Source organism: Lipophrys pholis (genome assembly GCF_963383615.2).
Source record: "Lipophrys pholis genome assembly, chromosome: 8".
NCBI lineage: Eukaryota > Metazoa > Chordata > Actinopteri > Blenniiformes > Blenniidae > Lipophrys > Lipophrys pholis.
The window spans coordinates 3,571,842-3,594,254 of NC_137630.1; the positions used below are offsets into that span (position 1 = coordinate 3,571,842).

General features: G+C 42.7%; 1 protein-coding gene across 1 annotated transcript in view; it reads right to left on the bottom strand.

The window, feature by feature from the left end:
* The window catches only part of LOC308113171 (ephrin type-B receptor 2-like), a gene marked incomplete at its 3' end in the record, with an annotated part of 59,623 nt that extends 46,772 nt beyond the window's left edge, over positions 1-12,851 (bottom strand). Inside the window, exon 1 of the mRNA XM_080469207.1 lies at positions 12,629-12,851. Within this exon, the coding sequence (XP_080325333.1) occupies positions 12,629-12,773 (145 nt within the window). The 5' untranslated portion in view covers positions 12,774-12,851. The remainder of the gene's footprint in view (positions 1-12,628) is intronic.
* Positions 12,852-22,413: the final 9,562 nt, after the last annotated feature.

Below are 22,413 nucleotides of genomic sequence, written 5' to 3' on the forward strand. Positions count from 1 at the left end.
GGATGGATGGATGGATGGATGGATGGATGGATGGATGGATGGATGGATGGAAGGATGGATGGATGGATGGATGGATGGATGGATGGATGGATGGATGGATGGATGAATGAATGGATGGATGGATGGATGGATGGATGGATGGATGGATGGTGGATGGATCACCTGACTGATATATTTGAAATTGAGTGAGTGTAGGATTATTATCTCTTTGCACATAAAACATGTCTTCTTTGTGTCATTAAAGTCTTTATTTTTTAAACATATTCAGACATTAATACTTTTAATTAACAGACATCTAAAGGACTGTGATAAACACTCACATACAAAACAACCAGAGTATATATGCAACAATTATACTGTCGTCAATGCAGCCAATCAGATCATCACAGCGTCACAGCAGTGCAACCAGAAGGAAGCTGTCCCATGACTTCTTAAAGTTCTCAACATCAACATTGATCTTAGCCAGCGTGTGTTCATATGATTTGATCTCTCACATTAGTTCCATCCATTTATTAATATATACCAAGTCCTCTGCCAGCATCTTAATCGAGTCTCTATCTTTGGGTGAAGATTTGCCGCTGGTTCTGCTCCTATCAATCATCTCATCCAATCCGTCCAGATTCTCCACTATTCTGTTCATTTCATGAAAAACATCAGGCTCCTCCTTGTTTGGTGCATATAAACTGCATAATATGGTCCTAATCCCATTAATCAAGGCATCTATACCAATAAGTTCCCCTTCCACATTATTATGCTGTTTCAGCAAGACTAAGCTTAAATTTCTATTGATGAGTATCATCACTCCATTCTTTTTGCTTGAGCAGGAGCAACTTTTCTTAAATTTCAATGGTTCCTCATTTAATGGGACTCCTGAAATAATGCTGTATCTGTATTCTGGGATTTCAAATATGTCAGTATCTTCCTCCTTTTAATTTGTTTCCCACATCCATTTATGTTCCAAAATGTTATATCAATGTACCTGTTCACCATATTTTCCACTTTGTAAAAGTACTGTGGTTCTGATTGTCCTTTACTCTGCATGGGATAGATTTTAACAAAACAAACATTCTTTCCATTATCCAGAACTTTATCATGGCAACTCAGATATATCATCTTGATATGAGTAACCAAACAGCCCACAACACAACACAACACAACACAACACAACACAACACAACCCCCCCGCCCCCCCCACCGCCCCGAAGCAAAGCAACACAGAACATGGTGCTGCTCAGCCGTCCCCTTCCCTCCTGACTGAACATGAACACTGAACACAAAGACCAACAGCCAACATAAACACGAGTACAAACACGGTGAATTAATATACGACTGGTTATGTTTAGTGACATAAAGTTCAGTGGTCTGTGGTTATTATTCACACAGTCTGGACATTAATGTGACACTGCCGTGTCTCTTCACACGAGCTAAGATACATCCTGTTATTAAGTTGAACTTTTTGAAGTAACCCAGGGCCAGTGAAGAAGTAGGTCAGGGATGGTGTGACACTCGATGTTCTCTGTCACTGCTCCCGGTGGCGCTGAAGCCCGGTGCTCTTCCTAACACTGAATATTGATTGGCTTAGATAACGAAGTTCCACTGAGAAATGTCACCAAAGGCCACTGGAGCCAGACTGGCTTCTTTCCAAGAACCAGCAAAGAGAACTGAGCACCAGCATGTAATAATGTTGGATAGTCGATCTTTCAGTTGATGAATTTTTTCCTTTGGCTGAGGGAATTTTAATAGGAACAAAAACCTCCACGGTGTCTGTGGCAAACTGGCTGTGAAACTCTTGGCACCGTCAGCAGCGAAGGGGGCTCCACAAGAGCGTCATCCAGTTCAAGGTCGTCGACCTGGAGCCAGGCCCGACTAACAATGGAAGAGTACAGCTCAATACAAGACAAATAAACACTCCCAATCACGCCTACGAGCAGTTCAGGCTCACCAATTAACTTCAAACATATTTTTGGACTGGAAACAAACTCAAACCAATGACCTTTTCTCTAAGGTGCCACCATGCAGCCCCTAAACAGGCCATCGCAACCAGAAGTTCCACTTTCTTTGGAAACTAGTTAGTATTACAACCGGACTATTCACTTTTTGGAGGATTCACAGTGTCAGAGGAGCAGAGAAAAGCTCATAGCCACTGTAACTGGTTATCACACCAGAACAATCTTCATTTTTCAGTTTTCGTTTCTGAAAACTTGCAGACTCTTGACCGATTAATGTGAAGTTTGCATGCCAGGCCACGAGATAGTGGTGTGGTTGTTGTATGATGTCATACACACACGCACAAAACACTATAATATAAACATTCAAACTTTGTTTTTCTCTGTTTTTCTTCACGTTACTGGTCCCACCAGCATCGGCATGGAAGAAATATGTCCCCACATATGCAGATAATGATGTGTAAGAAAATATTAGGAAATTTTCACTTTGTTAAAGTCTAACAAACACTGTTGTTGTTCATCGACTCAGCAGAAAAGGTACTCACAATAACTGTACTGTATATGTGCTAAAAGTACTAAATGTCTCATAAGTGTTGCATTTTTTGGAAACATTGCAGGCGTTGTCAGAACGCCACATTTGTCCAAACAAAAAGCCAAAACATAGCACTGTAGTCCAAAGTCTTCCTCCCTGCACACCAGCGCCTGCCAGCCTTCATCCAATGTCATCACTCATTCTTCAACAGTTTAAAAAGCAGTTTAGTCGATGTGCCACGCTCCTTCATGGTCTGTGTGAGGAACTCAGAGCATGGTTCTGACAGTACTGAGCTTTGTTGGTTTTTATTCTTTTGCTGGAGTTAAAAACGACGGCTGTACCTGTACTGAGCCTGTGTAGTACTAAAATAACAGAAACATACAGTGATCAGAGTCAAGTGTCTAGTGGTTTTCGGCAGCGAGCCGTCCAGCCGTAATTTGGACGGACAATTTTAAGAAAAGACAGCCGAAGAAATAGCGGACATGTTTCTCAAAGCCTCTAAAATATGTGTATGATGGCCATCACTATTTGTCACCATCAAATTTTTGTCCTAAATTTATTTTTTTTTGCCGAAATATAGCGAATCATCGGCTTATGTACACAACGTACAACTGACTTCTAGTTTTGTATTACGCCCAGTAACGAGCAACGCGATTGGTCAATTGATACCATGTGGTCTATACCTATTGAAAGGCGGCCTCTGATTAATTTGTGATTCTCTGACTCCTCCTGGTGGGTTCAAATACTAAAGCAGAGAGCGGGTACCTCCTTTCCGAGATGCTGAGGAATTCTATATATGCAAAATCCACACAGGCGGTATTAATGAACCTATGATTGGACCTATGATCTATATAACTTTTCATTTCCAAAATGAAATGAGAAAATGAAATATATTACTCTTGAGAAGCACCCCCCCCCCACAGGAATCGGTCCTCTGGTTCGATGGGAGTGCTCTCTAGGGTTTAGGTCCCAGCAGCACGTCCGTGTCTCCATACATAGGGAAGCGCATCCCAAGGGACCCTAAAGGTCGCCTGAAGCTGACAGCCCTTACTGATGGCGTGACCCCTGCAGAGACAACCTTATGCCTCAGTAGTGATGGAGCTCAAGATGCAGCAGCAGCACCTAACAACAGATGACAAAGAATACCCAGGAGGCATCTTCATTAAAAACAAAACAAACAAAAAAATTAAAAACCCTCCCTGAATAGAGTTATTGGTACTAATGTGATTTAATAGAAGTCCCATCCTGTTGAAATAATCTTTCAAAATGTGTTAACAAATATATAAATAACATATTTCATGACATACTATGATTTTGAATCTGCTGTAAATTCATCTCGACTCAACTCAGCTTTATTTCTAAAGCACTTTAAAAACAACCACAAGCTGAACCAAAGTGCTGTACACACAATAAACATGAAAACGTGAGAACATAAGGTGCGATCAGTTAAGAACAACGGAATACAATAAAACGCCGACAGATAAAGGAGTCACTTTGACCGAACACCATCACCTCTGTTTTCTTTTCGTTAAAGTTTAAAAAGTTCAACGTCGTCCAGGTTTTAATGTCGACGAGACATAGCAAGAGAAGTGTCAGTGAGAAGGCATCTTTCTTCTTCCGCGGGACATAAATCCAGCTATCATCTGCATAACAATGAAACGAGATGCCGTGCCTTCTAACAATGGAACCCCGTGGAAGTAAGTACAGTGGAAAAATGCAGGGGGCCTAAAATTGAGCCCTGTGGAACGCCATATGATAAAGGAGCGGAGGCGGATTCCAGCAAAAGTTAAAAGTCCAGCAGCACCGAGCAGGAGTGGAGTTTTTAACTGCAGTGCAGGACAAACCAACATCAGATTATACAGTCATGTGGTCAGGTAGCACACTGTCGCATGTGTCCAGGTTAAACGTGTGTGGAACCAGAAACAAACTGAACCAGGTCAGAGGAGTCCATGTGTGTTGAAAAGTGCTTCACCAGAGGCTTAACCAGGCAGCTGATGTGTATGTTGATGTGAAACATAACATATTACGTTGTTATTGAACTAAATCTCTACAGAGTAGAAAAAGAGAAAGGACTTAATACAGAGTATATAAAGATGTTTTCAGCCAGAACACACTGTAAGGTATGATATTTGTTATCACAACTTCAATATGAGTACATTTACTACAGTACACATGCTGGACCAAATATAATAATAAACTAATAGTTTCATGCATAATGGACGGAAGATGGAGTATGATTTCATTTCAATGTTTAAAATAAATCTGAAAACCATATTTGTTGTTAAAAAACACGACACAGATACAATTAGTAATTCTCCAGGTTGTGACCTGCCTTCTTATTAGCAGGAATCACCTCCAGCGTCCTGCAACACCAGTCACGAGTGGTGGGACCCAGAGTCTCCAGTCCTCAACAGCTTCACCAGCCAGAACGCCAACAGCTAGGACTCCACCAGCCAGAACCCCACCAGCCAGGACTCCACCAGCTAGGACCCCACCAGCTAGGACCCCACCAGCCAGGACCCCACCAGCTAGGACCCCACCAGCCAGGACCCCACCAGCCAGGACCCCACCAGCCAGGACTCCACCAGCTAGGACCCCACCAGCTAGGACCCCACCAGCCAGGACCCCACCAGCCAGGACTTCACCAGCCAGCACCCCAACAGCTAGGACTCCACCAGCCAGGACCCCACCAGCCAGGACTCCACCAGCTAGGACCCCACCAGCCAGGACCCCACCAGCCAGGACTCCACCAGCCAGGACCCCACCAGCTAGGACTCCACCAGCCAGGACTCCACCAGCTAGGACCCCACCAGCTAGGACTCCACCAGCCAGGACCCCACCAGCCAGGACTCCACCAGCCAGGACCCCACCAGCCAGGACCCCACCAGCTAGGACTCCACCAGCCAGGACCCCACCAGCCAGGACTCCACCAGCCAGGACCCCACCAGCTAGGACTCCACCAGCTAGGACCCCACCAGCCAGGACCCCACCAGCCAGGACCCCACCAGCTAGGACCCCACCAGCCAGGACTCCACCAGCTAGGACCCCACCAGCTAGGACTCCACCAGCCAGGACCACACCAGCCAGGACTCCACCAGCCAGGACCCCACCAGCCAGGACCCCACCAGCCAGGACCCCACCAGCTAGGACCCCACCAGCTAGGACCCCACCAGCTAAAGCTAGCCAGTGGCTACATGTTAGCATACAAATACAGATCTTCATGCTCCACCTTAACAAAGAAAGTGCAAAAGAAATCACTGAGCTTCCTTCTCTCTGAATTCATATTCATCAGTCATCCCTCTTCCACATAAGTACCGAACCACCTTGACCTCCCATCCATAGGATCTGAATTAATAGAATTCCCTATAGCTATTCAGCCAATTCCTCTTTCAGCCGTCCACCAGTCTCCTCCACTAACAGGAAGTTGCCCTCACTCCTCCAGTTATCTGCTTCATCTCCATCATCCTGCTGTCATCTTATTTTAAGCTAAAGTCCTATTGTCACATTTTAAATTTAGAATTTCCCAACAGATTTGTTTTGCATTCATTAGCTTTTAAAAATGGAGAAACTTTAGATGTAGAGACATAAAACATGAGGAATCATGAGCTTATAACACATGAGGTCACATGCTAAGTGTACATTTACAATATCTTTTAAATATATTTTTATACATATATCTTTCTATGAAGCATTATAATGACATATGAATGTGCTCCCGTAATAACTCTTCATAAAGTGTTACACAAACTTCACCTTCTACTGTTTGCAAAGTATTTGTTCGTTATTTCTTCATGCAAATGTTCAGAGGACCCGTCATGATTTCACCATCAGTGTGAGGACAAAAACCGACAATTTAATGACACAGTTGAACAATGTATACAGCTATATCCTGAGCTCCAAACACAGATTTCTATTAAAACACATTAATTCTTGCAAAAATCATATTTTTAGGTCTCACTCCTGCAGGCTGCTGGACGTTTCCTGTTTTATGAGAGCATCGATAAGAGAAACAACAAACTGACTGAAAGCAACAACAAAAGGTTCTTCAAGGAAATCAGGATGAAGTGGAGTTGAGAGGCAGCCAGGAGCCCTGGTACTCCACCAAGAAGACGTTTATCATCTGCTGCAGGTTTAGCTGAGATGACGTGAAGGCCATGTAGGAAATGAGGGAGTGGTCTGTGAAGTGGCTGTCTGAGGAGTCTGAGGGTCTGACATGAAGCAGAGAGGAGGAGAAGGCAGCGCAGAGAGAGGAACCCAGCACACCAAAGATCACATCACTGGAAACCACACTCCAGACACGTTCTTACCCATCAAGCAAAATTATACCCTTGAGAACTTCAAATCTGAAGAACAAAACATGAGGCAAGTAATAAAGTAAGCTATAGTATTCTGAGAACAAACAGTAAAAACAGTTACTGTATTTCCAAGACTATACGTCACATCTGATCAGAAATTGATCAAAAAAAAAAAAAAAACCTTTACAGTGTCTCTGGTGAATCTTCAGTCCCTCCTAGGTTTCTCTCACACGTCTTCTGCTTCCTGTCTTAACTTTAAATCCTGCTTCGGACACGTTTCTTGGGAGTCAAATGCAGTATGGGTATTTTTCTGTGGCGCTGTAGCAGCTTTCTGTTCTAATACTGTGACATCTCGTACGATACACTTTAATATGCAAGGAGCTTCTTAATAGAAGTTGCATGGCCAGCCAAACGTCAAAATAGTGTGGCTTAAAGTGTCTGCTCTGGCTGTGTTCTTATAGTTCCAGGAACAATAACAATAAAGAGTCATGTTTTGATCAGATCATTGAAAGCTCTACATGACTCAGATAAGTTCAGGACTGAATCGTTAAATTATTATTAAATCTATAACAAACGTTCCTCAAGGCTGATCTTGTTCATGTGTTGATGTAGCTGTGATGTGTGATGAATAAAGTTATGGCTATAAATATTATTCACTGTCGGATGCTAACAAACAAATTGTCTCCCAGATTGAGAGCAGTTGTAAAATAACTGACATAATCACCCAACTGTGTTTCTCTCAGTTCTCAAATAGCACAAATGCAATCACAGGATGATTTTGTTTGTTTTTTGTTTTTTTTAAATTCCTATTTTATAGAAACAAAAACCTTTTCCATGGTAGTCGGCCTGCTGGCTCTTAAAACCTTGAATAAATAATAAAACCAGTATTTGTTGAACTGCCATGTGGTGTTTTACACAGCTCAGAAAACAGACAGATTATGTAATAGTTGGGATGATTAGCGTCACCCTCCCCTGACAGAGCAGAAGTAAACATACTGTGTTTACTTCTTTATCCATTGTACTTTGAACAGCATGTCCTCAGCACATTGGATAACTTCAGTTTTTACACATTCTCAGGCTCCAAGACGAATGTCTGGATTCATTTCATTATTGATGGTAATTACACTGAACTGAAGACCAAAGTCTGTATTTATTAAATGCATCTTTGCCAGCAGTGCCACCAAAATGTCACTAAACGTCATCAAGTCACCAAATGATGTTTCCCTCTCTTACTTAGTAAATTATATAAAAACTACCTTGTCTGTGCTGCTTTATGACTTGTAGCCTGGGAACCAAAGCAGTACTTTGCCATCCTCTAACTATCTGGAAGATTCATATTTATATATCTGATCTAAACATCATGACCCATGTAGGAACCTTTTGTCTGCACGCTAAACTCAGAAGGACCAGGTTGGCACCTCGGAGGCAGGCAGTGCATGACTCCCAGAGCTGCTCCAGGAGAGTCACACTTCACCTGCACAACTCTCACTTCAATCCGAGTGACAATGTAAATCATGACGTCACTGCAAAAGACACGTCAGTCAGAAACCTGCACACCGGTGACTGTAGGATCTGACTCGAGCTCCAGCTGAATGAAGCAGTGACGTACTTCAGCAGAGTGTCTGAGCACCTGATAAGAGCTGCGGTATGTTCGCATCACAACCACGTCATTCACCTGGAGCTCGATCTGCCCTCTGCTGCACCTCAAAAAACACGTTCGCTACAGAGCAGCCTCAGAATGCAATCCTAATCCAGAGGACTGCAACAGGTCTTCTGCATTGACTCTGTGGAGACTCTATCCACTGTAGTGACTCTTTAATGACTCTGTAGTGACTCTGTAGTGACTCTGTAGTGACTCTACATCTCCTCTGTAGAGACTCTATCCTCTGTAGTGACTCTGTAGTGACTCTACATCTCCTCTGTAGAGACTCTATTTTCAGTAGTGACTCTACAGGTCTTCTGTTGTGGCAACCACAAAAAACCCTGGTCTGTTGAGAAAGCAGAGAGATGTACGTGGAAAGTGAAGGGATGTTCATCATGTTTTTTCTTCATTCCAGAGGGAACTTAGCAGTCACATGACCGGAATCCTCCACAGAAAAAATAGCCAGATGGAATGACGGCCCATTATCATTTGTACAGCAGTTTTGTGGAATTTTTCAGAAATGACCACATTTCATCTGTGGACAATGTAGGTTTTACACCATTTGGAGTGAGGCTGGTTTGGCCTCGATGCACAGAGCATGAAAACAATCTCACTCACTTCAGTCAGTTTTTTACAATATGTATAATTGCTTATGTTAACATCACCATAACAATAATTTGATAATATACAATGCAGCACTAATATATTGCTTGAATTCAGCTGTTAAAATATTATTCAGCACTAAAAGAATCTGATGCAACATGATTCAATCGAGACTGCCACTTTAATAAATAGTTAAACATATTTAGAATGAACAGATGACGTCTTTAACCTGCTTTCACTGTTTGACATTCTGTTTAAATTCTAATGATACAGGCATTAAAATGTACATATATAAAAATGTGTGTCAGAGCCTTCAGCTGTCAGGCTCCTCTCATGTGGAACCAGCTTTCAGTTCCAGTCAGTACTAAAGCTTACAGTTTGTGCTGGTTCAGGCCAAAGTTCTTTGTGTTTTCCCACCTAAGCATCGGCTGCAGGCTCTCAAAACTGGTGCTTAGCAAGCACCAGCTCTTTTCTGGTCCAGAGCGAAGCCGGTCAGGGTTACCAAGATGTGTAGATACATTTTTACGGTCAAAGACCTATAATGTCTTTAACCCTTTGCAATGTGGTTTCAGATCAGCGCACAGCTGCATTTCTGCCTCACTCAAAGATGTAATAGATATTGTGTGTGGCTTTGACAACAGAGAATCCTGGGCAGCTGTTTCTGCAGACTTGGCGAAGGCATCTGACTCTGTCGACCACTTCCGTCAGTTGGAAAGGTCACGAAATATTGGCTTTTCCATGAATTGCAGCAATTGGTTCTGAAGCAATCGTTGTGGGCGCATGCAGTCAGTGAGGGTGGAGGGTTTTCTCTCAGAGTCTACCAACTTACAAAGAAGTCCCACAGGGTTCAATACCGGGCCCAACACTCTTTAACATTTACTTCAATAATATAAGCCATGCTGTAACTATTTTTCTCGTCCATCTGTACGCTGACGACACCATTGTCTATGCATCTACTTCCTCCTTCCACAATGCCCTGTCTGTGCAACAGACTCGCGTCAAGAACATTCAATGTGATTTGTTTGATCTTCGTCTGACACTAAACATAAGCGAATCCGAATGTATGACCTTCAATGGAAACCTCCCACAAACTGAAAACCTGATCAAACATCTCTCACTGAGCGATTTCTGTCCTGCTGTACGTACCTGGGAGTTTGGCCTGATCATTCTCCATCATATTGAAACACATCAGTACTCTCTTCTATAAAGTTAAATCCAAAATCAGCTCTCTCTACCTTCATTCACGCACTCCACCAAATTCCTTCGGGTTAAAATGACATTTCTTCCATTTTTTGATTACAGTGATGTTTAACACAGAGCCGGTTAAAAACTCCATAAACTACACACTGTCTACCACTCGACCAGGTTGTTATTGTAAATGAGTGTCAAATAAAGGGCAAAGAAACTTTCAATTAATAGAATTTTAATATCTAATGTCTGCCGCCTTCTCTATTCGAAAATTAATTCTATCAAAAAATCTATAACCAAAGACGCACATTCAGATCGCCGCCTCAGAAGTTACTCAATATGCTTGAAATATTCACTGTTCATCAATCAATAGTAGTAATATAATTTAAAACAGTGTTTCCTGTACATTATCTGCACTGAGACTCCTCTAAGTTTCACTTTCACGTTACAACGGGAGTCAAACATAAGGAGCGTGGCTTCAATCCGGCCCCACAAACCACCAAGAAAAAAACCATCTTAGAAATCCTATATAACCACTGTGATTATACAGGATTTCTAAGATGTTTTTTTTTTTTTAACATTTCACTGTAATTTGCAGCAGAACGTTTCATTAAAATTGACTTTATGTTGAGATTGTAGTCATTTCCAGTAGTAATTGTGTGATCTCAAAATTATAGACCATTTCATCCGGTATACTGTGCGCCACAACAAAGCAAAACTTTACAGTGTAAATTTAAAGGTGATTATAGGACTACTTTACCAGTCCAGCCAACTCAGGATGGAACTGGACTGTATGTGGTCCCTGAAGTCAAATTTCATTTAGTATCGATTTTCTACGTCTCTTTGTATATATATATATATGTGTATATTGTATATACTGTATATACAGCATATATATACAGTATATATACAGTATATATATACAGTATATATATATAAATTTGGGGTGTTTGTGGGGGGTTAAACCCATTTGTTTTGCTCCAGTTATTTATTTAACTTTTATTGTTACTTAATGTTATGATTGCATAGTACTAATAAAAAATAAAAAAATTGACCAAATGCTTCAAGTACTACGGTAAGTAACCTCCAAACAAAGTCACAAAGTCTGTGTGAACATGACGGAGGAAAGTTCTACAGTTTCTTGTGTAATAAAAAAACACAGTGAATGAAAATGAGATACTTTCATTCATCTCTAACGGGAACATTATTAGAATATAGTCTTGTTGTAGACGAGTATCTTAGCATGTCCAACCCAGACTTACCCGCCTTCATACTTAAACGTTTCATACAAAGTCATTTCTGGTCTGTTTTCTGTCTTGGTTGCACAACATCTTCTATGTTTCATTTTTTAGTTATCTCTAATTAAGTCCACCAAGGACGTGGAAAAACCATTGGCGTCTATTTGTCCATCTGTCTGTATGTCTGTTAGTAAGATTACGTCGAAACTACTGCACGGATTTTGTCAAAACTTTCACCACAGATAGATATTAGGCCATGGAAGATTCCATTAATCTGGAGGTGATCCGGAATTTATTTTTTTCTTGTTCAAACAATGTCCCGGCTCGGTAACCCACAGCTAACCCTAACAGTGGAGGGAAACCTGCAGAGGTGTTGGACATTTCCTCCTCCTTCCCGTCACGTGACAGCCTCACCTCTTCTCTTCACACAGTACAGGAAAGAAACTGATCACTTTCTGCTATGGCTAAAAAAATAAATAAAAAAATTCAATTCAAATAACTCCACGGAAGCTGGTGGGCCAGACACATGTTTAAAACTCAAAATGACTTCGGTCCTTATTTCTGACATTTAATAACCACTCACTTGATTGTTTACAGATAATTCTCAGAGAACAAGACAAAACAACAGCGTTCCTAAGTTCTGGAAAATAACAGAGTGTGTGTGTGTGTGTGTGTGTGTGTGTGTGTGTGTGTGTGTGTGTGTGTGTGTGTGTGTGTGTGTGCGCGCGCGAAAGAGAGAGAGCGAGAGTACATCTTTCATTCTACAGCCTACCTGTGTGAGCTGTTACTAGTTTATAATGAGGTTCAATGAGTAAAAATCAAATCCTTGTAGAAAGATTCAGACTTTCTACAGTATTTAGTGGCGTGCTGCTCTCTAATAATCCATATTTCCAAATAATAATAACAACAATAATAATAATAATAATAATAATAATAATTAATAATAATAATAATATAATAATAAGAAGAAGAATGATCGATGTGAACTTTTCAGTATGATCAGAGACATTTCTAACGTGCTGACATGTTTTCAGAGGATCTCGGTCCAGACCTGGGTCCGGGTCCGGAGATCAGACCCGGGTCCTGCAGGATGGAGCTGAGCTGAGCTGCTCCGCTGCGTTGAGCGCGGTGGGAGTAAGGAGGAGTAAGGAGGAGTAAGGAGGAGTAAGGAGGTGAAGTCTTACCTTCCTCAGCCCACACCAGCGGCAGGATCCACACCAGACACAACACCTCCACCATCATAGTCCGTCCCCGCTTCTCAATGCAGCATAACACGGCTTTCATTGCGGATCCGTGACCAGCGGGCCATGGAGGAGTGAATTCATTCATCCACAGACAGAGAGCATCCTCCGCCTCCTCCGCCTCCTCCTCCACCTCTTCCTGATCCTGCTCCTGCAGCGGCTCAGCAGCATCAGCTGCAGCGGAGGGAGGAAGGCTGCTGGCCGGCCCGCACGGACCGAACCATCCGGGGAGAGCAGGGGGGGGGTGTCCCGCCACTGGAGATCACTGATCATCATCATCATCATCATCATCATCATCATCATCATCATCATCATCATCATCATCATCATCATCTGTTCATTCACTCCCAGAGTGACTTACTTTATACATAAATCATACCCCCCCACACATTATAATATACCACCAGATATGGATTTTACAGTTTTACTTGTAAAGAAGGGCTCAGTCATGTTTTAATGATTCAAAATACTTGCCATGATTATTTATTTATTTATTTATTTATTTATTTATTTATTTATTTATTTATATAACTTCATTGCCTATACATTACTTTTTTTTTTATTACCGTCTTTAAACCTGATTTTCAAAGTTCATGGAGTTTGATGACCACCCTGAGCAGTTTCCCTCTTAGGCCCCATTTACATGACAACGTTCCACGTGACACCTAACCCATTAAAAAAAAAAAAAGCAGTGTGTATACTCTACAGCAGCGGACGCAGAGACAATGATGGAGTTAGTATGCCGAGCCAGAGGAGGGCGCTGTTGCTTGATTTTGTAATTAAACTACACAAACGTGTGTGCAGAAAACAATAGATCGTTTGCACATGAGGTCACACTTCCCATGATCCTCTTTGATTCGCTTGGGTCCGCCATCTTTTATGTAGACAACTGCATAGCAACACATCAACAATGGCGGAGTCCTGCGTTTTTTCCAAAAGTGATCAAGAACTGTGTGTTCCTGATAAAACTAGGTATCGCTGTAAGACAGAGGAGTGCGGTGGGGTTGACCCCTACAGCAATGTGTTAAAATTTGAGGACGATGTAGGCATGTTGCCGAGTGTTAATTACACGGACATCGTCAACTACTTTAGTCCTCACTACAAGTTTTGTAACGGGGAGGCAGATGAAAGCGTACAAAAGCCTCTCCTCGTACAACTTTTTTGTTTCCGGATGGGTGAGGAATATTGTTGTGAAAGCGACTCAAAGAAAAAGGAAAATGAAATTGGCCAGGGTGAGTAAATGTGACTTTGTTTTCGTAGTAATTTTTTGCAGTACAGTTGATCATCATAAAGACATGGTGCCTGTAACAGAAACTCGTGATGAAATTGTCATCGGAGCCGGATTCAAGATTCACAAATTTTTTATGATTATTTCATAAATTTGTGTTTTTGTGTTTAACTTCCTGAGCTACACCCCCAGCCTCCATCACCTCCCAGAGCGCTGCGCTGCGCTGCGCTGCGCTGCGCTGTGTGGCTGCTGAAGACGGTCCATTTGGTGAAGAAATGTCCTGTCGGAGGACTAATGAGGGACTTTTAATAAATGAACTCTGCTGTCAATCTGTCCCGTGTGTGAATGTCTGCTCCAACGTGCCGACAGCGTAGACATATGCTAGTAGAACGCTCACTCTATGTGTAGAGAGCCACCAGTCTACACTGTGTATTAACGATCTATAAGAGTATGTCTACAATCTAGTAGAGGTCTACGACTGTAACTCTATGTATTAGATCATTCTGTGTTGAAAATCCCCTCAAAAAAGCACCAACACAATATGAAACGAAACATTTTGCGCCTTCCTCGACAGTTACCGGCGTGTTGTAAATAAAAGCTGTCATAAAAGATGGCGGACACTCGCGAATCAGAGAGGATCGTGGGAAATTCGTGACGTCAGTGCAAACGATCTATACACTATAAACGTGAAGAAAATGGAGAGAACCCGACATCTGTATGGACTGATGAGGCATCGGAGGCTATCAGGGAGAGTCTCAACTATTAAACTACTGATCTGGATGATAAAACTAGAATATGGACCGCAGGTCGTACCACTAGGGGGCCGCCATGTTTGTTTACAACTGGATGAGCAGGAGGGAGGGGGAGATGAGCAGTAACAGGCTCTGTAGCCTCCATCAGTCTCCGCAGGAGGGAATAGTGACAGTGAAAGAATCTTTCCACCTTGGGAGCCGAATTAAAAACTTTACAGATACAGTGCATCCGCACACTGGTGTCGTGTAAACGGACCCCCCAAAAGTGAAGAAAGGTTTGCGGATACACTCGTATTCGTTGTTGTGTAAATGTCTTCTGCTTTTCTGCTTTATGTCCTCCCACAGTGACACAGTGAGTCCCAAGTGGACTCAGTGCTGCAGGACAGGGATGTTTGGAGGAGTCATGTGATGGACGCACGTCCTGCATATATCTTGTGTGCGTGGGGAGCAAGTCCAGCTTCCTCTGGCCCATCTGAGTCATTTCTTAATGTGGACAATGCAGAGAAAGGCAGAGGGCAGAAGAATGCGGGTGATGGTGGCAGTAGAGCAGCGAGGCTGACGGGGGGAGGGGAGGAAGCTCAGTGAGGAAATAGAGCAGAAGAATATGGGCCTGACAAAAAGGAATCCAGCCTGCCTCCAGATGAGTGAGGGCTGCAAAATAACAGATTAGTAGAGCCCAGGCCTCGTTCCCATGGAAACCTCTGCCCAGGGAGACGTCACTGAAAATGCAGCAGATTGTAGGTCAGACGCACCATCGGTGATTTAATCAGACATAATCTGTCTTGACTTGTGGGTCATAGATTGAGCAGTAAAGCTGGTGCCTCTCACTGCCGAGGCTCCAGACCAACCAGCAGGGCCAGGCTGGGCCGGAGGTCTCTGGACCGCTGGTGGAGGAAGAAACAGTCAGGTGGAGTCACGTTATCACACAGAGCTGCAGGCTCAAGGCAACACACACACACACACACACACACACACACACACACACACACACACTTTGTTTATGTGTTATTTTTCACAACATATGAATTTAATTATTTAAATAACATTTTGGCTCCAGTCTCCAGTTCAGTAAATTGCGTGAATGTTAAATGTGAGGAATAAAGTCGATATGTGTTTCAAACATCCGAGTCCTACTGGCAGGACGACATTCAGGTTGTGAAAAGTCGTTAATATCGTCCCTGGAGGTGATGATGCCACACTGAGCATTAGCATCAGGGCCACAATGAGAGAGTGAATCCAGGGAAACAACGGCAAAGATAACCTCCAGGGCCCAAACCAGCATCGGGATTATATTAGGAAGTGTAGAAATAACAAAAAATTATATGAAATGCAAATTTTACGCAATCCCCCCACCCTATTTATCTATCTATCTATCTATCTATCTATCTATCTATCTATCTATCTATCTATCTATCTATCTATCTATCTATCTATCTATCTATCTATCTATCTATCTATCTATCTATCTATCTATCTATCTATCTATCTATCTATCTATCTATCTATCTATTGTACGTTGTTAATGAAAACATTTATCACTCTTTCTCTGACCTATATTTCTCAGAAAGTCGATCGTACAGATCAGTTGGTGTTGTTCACGAACAGAAGCTCATCAGAGGGTGAAATGACTCTTGTTGCACTTTGTGAATGTGTTTGCTTTTTCTGCAATAGTCACCGTTCCTCTGTCCAAATTCCTGAGTTGATGCTCATCCTTCATTGACTCTGAGTTCATGTCCATTTCACATTGTGAAAGCGCCACCTACTGGAAAGCAACAGGATTATAAAGCTCTGGAAGTGCTGCTCTGGAGGGACTGGATTAAAAACAAGCTGATTACAGCCGCTACATGTATTAGTTTCTTTAAAAGCTTCAGACAGCTGTGGCTCCCTGACTGGAGAAGAAGGCCTGTTTAAAGACAGAGCGCGATGTCAGGAAGATAAAATCCAGACCAGGACTGTGAACCTGCAAAAACAACAACATGAATAATGTTCCCATTCTTTCATAACTACTTTATAAATTAGTTATGAAAGCTTTGAATGTAAACTAAATGTATATACTGTATATATACACAACTCTGTGAGCTGTGTAATCTTCAATTGAGATTTTCCAGACAAATTTTATTCAATTAAAATAAGTAAATCTAACATCTTTTCTTCAAGATTAATGTTTTTGTACATGGTCCCTGAAAAATAAACAAAATAAACAAATGGAGTTTAGGTCATAAATGTTGCAGATTTCTGGCTTAGATTGATGACAAACAACAAATCAATCACAAATCATGTTACTACTGCACTAATGAATGGACTTTGATAAAAATGTTCCTGCTTAGTGATCTCATTTGTGATTTTTCACATTTCTTATTATTATAATTATTATAATCATTATTATTTTATTGTTATTATTATTATTGTATTATTAATGTTGTTATTATTATTTTTATTATTATTAATAATAATGATGATGATGATGATGATGATGATGATGATGATGATGATGATGCAATATCTGAAATGTTTTTGACGTTTTGTCACTGTACGTACTTAACAAAATATTTTTTGACTTTGAACTCGCAACACCTTTTCACATCTTATAAACGTGTAAAATCAAATCAAACAATTTCACTTCCACTACATCTTTAGCACCTGAGGCATGTGAGGCCCCGTCGTTGCCCTTTGTGGCCTACTGGTGGGCTACAGACCAGCGGTTAAGAACTTATACGATTATGTATCTTTTCAAAGTCACCATTCTCAGTGATCCAACAAAATAGTCTGCCAAAGGGTAGTCATCAGCCAGTTCATTGAGCTCAATCAAAACAGATTCTGTGGCTGGACATGGACTCAGCTCAAAAGCTCTGAAGTGTTCCCTGTACCACCCAGAAAGCCTTCTCAGCATGAAACACAGTCTCTGTACAACAAAAATCTGAAGAATCTCTCCAAAATCAGGCCGTCCATTTGTAGCGCCATAAACCACAATCATTCCATTTCTGAATGTTATACCCCTGGTGGACACACATTTAGCAAGGTGAACATTAGTTGTGCTGGGAAAGTTCTGTTCAATAGTCTGTGCTATTTCTTGTTTCGGAACATCCACAGGAACTGTTGAGACATTTGTAATCTCAAGACCAGTTTTTTCAAAGCTGGATGAACTGAGATGATATGACATCATTAGTTGATGCTTCATGGCCAGCGAGAGGGGCACGTTTTTAAAGCAGTTGCTGTGTCGAATGACCCGCTTAAAAAAACTATGCTTTGCCTCAAACCGCAAGGTCCAGGGTCCCACAAGAGGACCAAAAGTCCTGATCAGTTTGGGATAGTGCTCCAAATAAGGACGTTTTGGTAGCACTGTCTATCATAAAAGAGCTCTTGATATTTGTGTCTGTGATCTGAAACTTTGCCTTATATGCAATGGACTCGTCTGTGTGTGTAGGAGCAACCACAAGCTCAACGATGTATTTTAAGTCCAACAATATTTGCCATGCCATTTCACCATCATGCACCAAATGCCCAACTATGAATGGGAGTAGTCTTGGTAGCACCCAGTTTTCATGGGCGTTCCGACCTATTGTTTTTCTGGTTGAAAATGTGTGTGGGATTGCATGAGGCTTGTTTGTCCTGTCTCCCCACTGGTAGGGGAAATGCAGGATGGATTTGTTTAGGGTTTCAAGATCTAAATATTTCTTGGATATCAGCAGTGACAAACAACGTGCAACATGCATGATATCTGAAGGAAATCCTGCACGGACATTAAAGTGGGCAAGCATCTTACTGATGACACAATGACTTTTCACCCCAAAGCAGCTTGTGCCATTCGTCTGAGCTGACTGCACATGAGAACCATTAAGTTCTTATTATCCTAAGACTGAACAACCCCGATCTCACCTCTTTTGTTTGGATATCTGCTTTTGTTCCTGTGCAAACTCGGCAGATTTACAAACCAGAAAAGCTCTCATTAAAACTAGCTATGCCGTGAGCGCCCAAGTTATCCGCCACAACAACCTGCATTGTTCCTTTGACACATCTGCCAAGCAATGGAATGAAAACTCCATCTTGCTCCACTGTTTTAGCATCTTGGAGAAGAGGATACAAGATCCTGTCATGATCATGTTTGTTCATATCTTCAGTTTTACACAAGTTCCCCAAGTTGATAATTGACAAAAGTGATGAATGTGAGCCTTGTGGCAAATTACCCAAAGTCCAGTAGATCCCAGAAAGTTTGTGTTTCCTGCGAGACGTCCCCAGAGGATTGCATACCTCAAAATCATCTATCAAAATTCTCAACTCATTCCCTGACAGTGCTTTAAGCACTGGATGATCATCCTTGTGCATACGCAGGTCGAGAATATTTTAACAACAAAGTCACTTGTTACCTCCCGGTGGCTTGCGTGAGCCTATATAGTCACGTCACACCAGAAGCTCAGTCCCTTACACTTCTCGTGAGCACACGAGGAGTCTGAGGGACTGAATGCTCTGGTGGTCATCCGGGATTCATAGAACCGCAGTTACATATGTAACTTTAGTTGTATTTCATCCCTCCAGAACGCCAGAGGCGGTGCTTTAAGCACTGGATGATGTATAACAACAAAGTCCAGAGGAATCACCACTCAGGAAAACACCCACCTCACGACCCAGAAGGGTGCCCAGTGGGACTGTGCCCAGGATGTTGACAAGCTCCTTGTCGAATGACAGTGTACACCAGCAGGTAGTGTACCTCCTTGTGAGCTATAGGCGTGCATAATAACGTCCATAACCCAGTGGCAAAGGCGCTGTGTAGTAGGGCCAGACACTGCCACAGCCCGGCATGGTACACAAACAGGTGATTGGACTTTCGCACACCCGCTGTGGTCGATGTGTACACGTCTACTGCACGAACAGGACACAGGGGATCACCAGAGGCCTGCGTACCAAACCGAGCCAACTGCAGCGGAAAACACCGTGGGGACAAAAGATGCATCCATCCACAAGGTCACTCCAGAGTCATCTGCTACCTACCTGAGGCAGGACTCATGGACAGATAGGGCTTGCAGTTCACTAACACGTCTACCCGAGGCCACAGCCAAAAGAAATGATGTCTTAAGGGAGAGCCATTTCAGGTCCACCTGGTCTGATGGCTCAAATTGAGAAACCCGAAGGGCCTCCAGCACCATGGACAGGTCCCATGTTGGTGCCATTGGTCGGCTAGGAGGGCGGAGCCTACGGGAAACCTTCAGAAAAAGTGTCACATTTTTGTCACGGCCACCCGAAGCACCATAATGCCAGCATGAAAGCATGAAATGGCAGTAACATACACCTTTCGTGTGGATGGAGATCGTCCTTGGTCAAGAAGCTCCTGTAGGAACTGCAGTATGGAAGCGACAGGGCAACATACTGTGTCCAACCCACGTTCCCGGCACCAGTGGTCGAACAGTTTCCACTGTTTGTGTACAATCTCTGAGTTGACGGTGCTTGAGCATTTGAGATGGTAAACGCTACGTCCTCACTGTAGACTGAGGAAGTAGCCCCTGGCCCCGCAGAAGCCACACCCACAGCTGAAGGCGACTGGGATCGGGGTGGAGAATCCTCCCTTCGAATTGGGATAGAAGATCCCTCCTGTATGGTAGATGTCTGGGCGCGCTGCAGCAGCGTCTGCTCAGCAGTGGAAACCATGTCCGGGCCGGCCAAAACGGGGCCACCAGGATCAATGTGTGCGCTTCTTGAGAGACCCGCAGCAGCGTTGGGAATATCAATGGGAACGGTGGGAAGGCATATAGTACAGTTCTGGGCCAGCTGTGTGCCAGTGCGTCCAGGCAGAGGGAACCGGCCTCACCTTTGAGGGATAACCACAGAGGACAATGCGTGGACTTCCTGGAAGCAAAAAGGTCGACTTCTGCTCTGCCAAAGGAGGAAAGGAGGAAACACACAGCGGTGAGTGAAAAATCTGAAATACTAGCCTCATTGTTTAACAGAGTGTTTTAGGCAAGAATATAGTTGTTTAAAATGTTGTTAGGTTGATATTTCAAGATCACGCTTACTTAAACATTTGTTCCAACGTTTTCGGAGATTGTGGATCCAGACTGAGACGAGGCCGGACTGTGGTTCTCTACTGTGGTTAAACATGAGATCTAAATGTTTCAGTGTAAATCTAACTGTGTTCATGTAAATCTAAATTTGCTGCTGAGGGGAAAGATCCTGTTTAAAACTATTTAACTTGACTGAGAGGTGAAGGTACTACTGGCCATAGTGTTTTGTCTGAGTTGTACAAATGTCTTCTACTGGTTCTACTGGAGGTTTTACCGGAGTTCTACTGGTTCTACTGGAGGATGCTGTGGATTCAAACTAACACCTTGCACTATTTGAATCCAGGACTACTGAGGAACCTGAAGCCTGGTCCAGTGGAGAAGAGGAACTCCTCCGGATGAGGATGGGAGTGAGGATTGTTTTTGATGCGTGAATTATTGCATGTATATATTTTATTCATACATGAGTTAATAACTTATTGAATTTCTATTGTGTCATTCTTTTTGTTTTTATGTCCTCCTCATAGACCTCATAATTGTTGAAATTCACCCGAGACACTTTCTTCTTTAAAGCAACTGTCAGGTCTCTGTGTCTGCCGCTGTGTGTCTCACCTCGTGTTTCTAATTAACCAATGTTCCACTTGTGTCCACCCCTTCCTTGTGTATTTAAACTCCTCTCCCTCTGTTGTCCTTGTCGGATCGTCTTGTCAACATGTCTTGTCTCCTCGTCTCTTGTCTCGCCTCTGATTTCCTTGTTTACTTGCTGGTACATGGAGGATCTGTGCAGGACAAGAGCATCCTGCAAAGATCCCCAGTTGCCAATGTATACATCAATAAACCTCATTTATTATAGACTCTTTTTTTAATGAGAGGTATATACAGGAAAGTTTCTACCTTGCTGACATGTTTCAGCAGCATCTGTAGTCTTCCTCAGAGGGTCATCTGGCCGGTCACCTGAAAAATGCCGACATGTCATCACAACCAGATGACGCTCTGAGGAAGACTACAGATGCTGATGAAACATGTCAGCAAGGTAGAAAATTTCCTGCATCCATCTGTCGTTAAAAAAGAGTCTGTAATATACATGTTTAGAAGTACATAATGAACAATTCAACTATCAATAAACCTCCTTTGGCATCACAAATAACGACACTATGATAGAGGGGAAAGGTTTTCTGTTTAGGTAACAGATGTGTTGTGGCTCTGCAGGAGGAAGAATTACAACGTGACACCATCAAGGACCCCAGCAGGAGGAAGAATTAGACGGTGACACCATCAATCAGCAGTACAGCAGAATGCCTGATGACCAGCAGGAGGAAGAATTAGAAGGTGACAACATCAATGGGCCCAGCAGGAGGAAGAATTAGAATGTGACACTATCAGCAGCCCCAGCAGGAGGAAGAATTAGAAGGTGACACCATCAACCAGCAGTACAGCAGAACGTCTGATGACCAGCAGGAGGAAGAATTAGGATGTGACACCATCAACCAGCAGTCCAGCAGAACGTCTGATGACCAGCAGGAGCATCAGTATCAACACAACGATGCTCCTGGAAACCCTGAAGCTGGAGTCACGACACCTCCAGGAGAGAAAGGTTCCAGGATAGGAACATTATTGACCTGTGTATCACTGCAGGGGTTCCTGGGAAATAAAAGAAAAACTTTAGAATTTTTAAAAACAATGTCATTTTTCTATGTACATAATGTTTCTAACTTGTGTTTTTACTGTTGTAGGTTCTGCTGAAGTTTATTAAATACA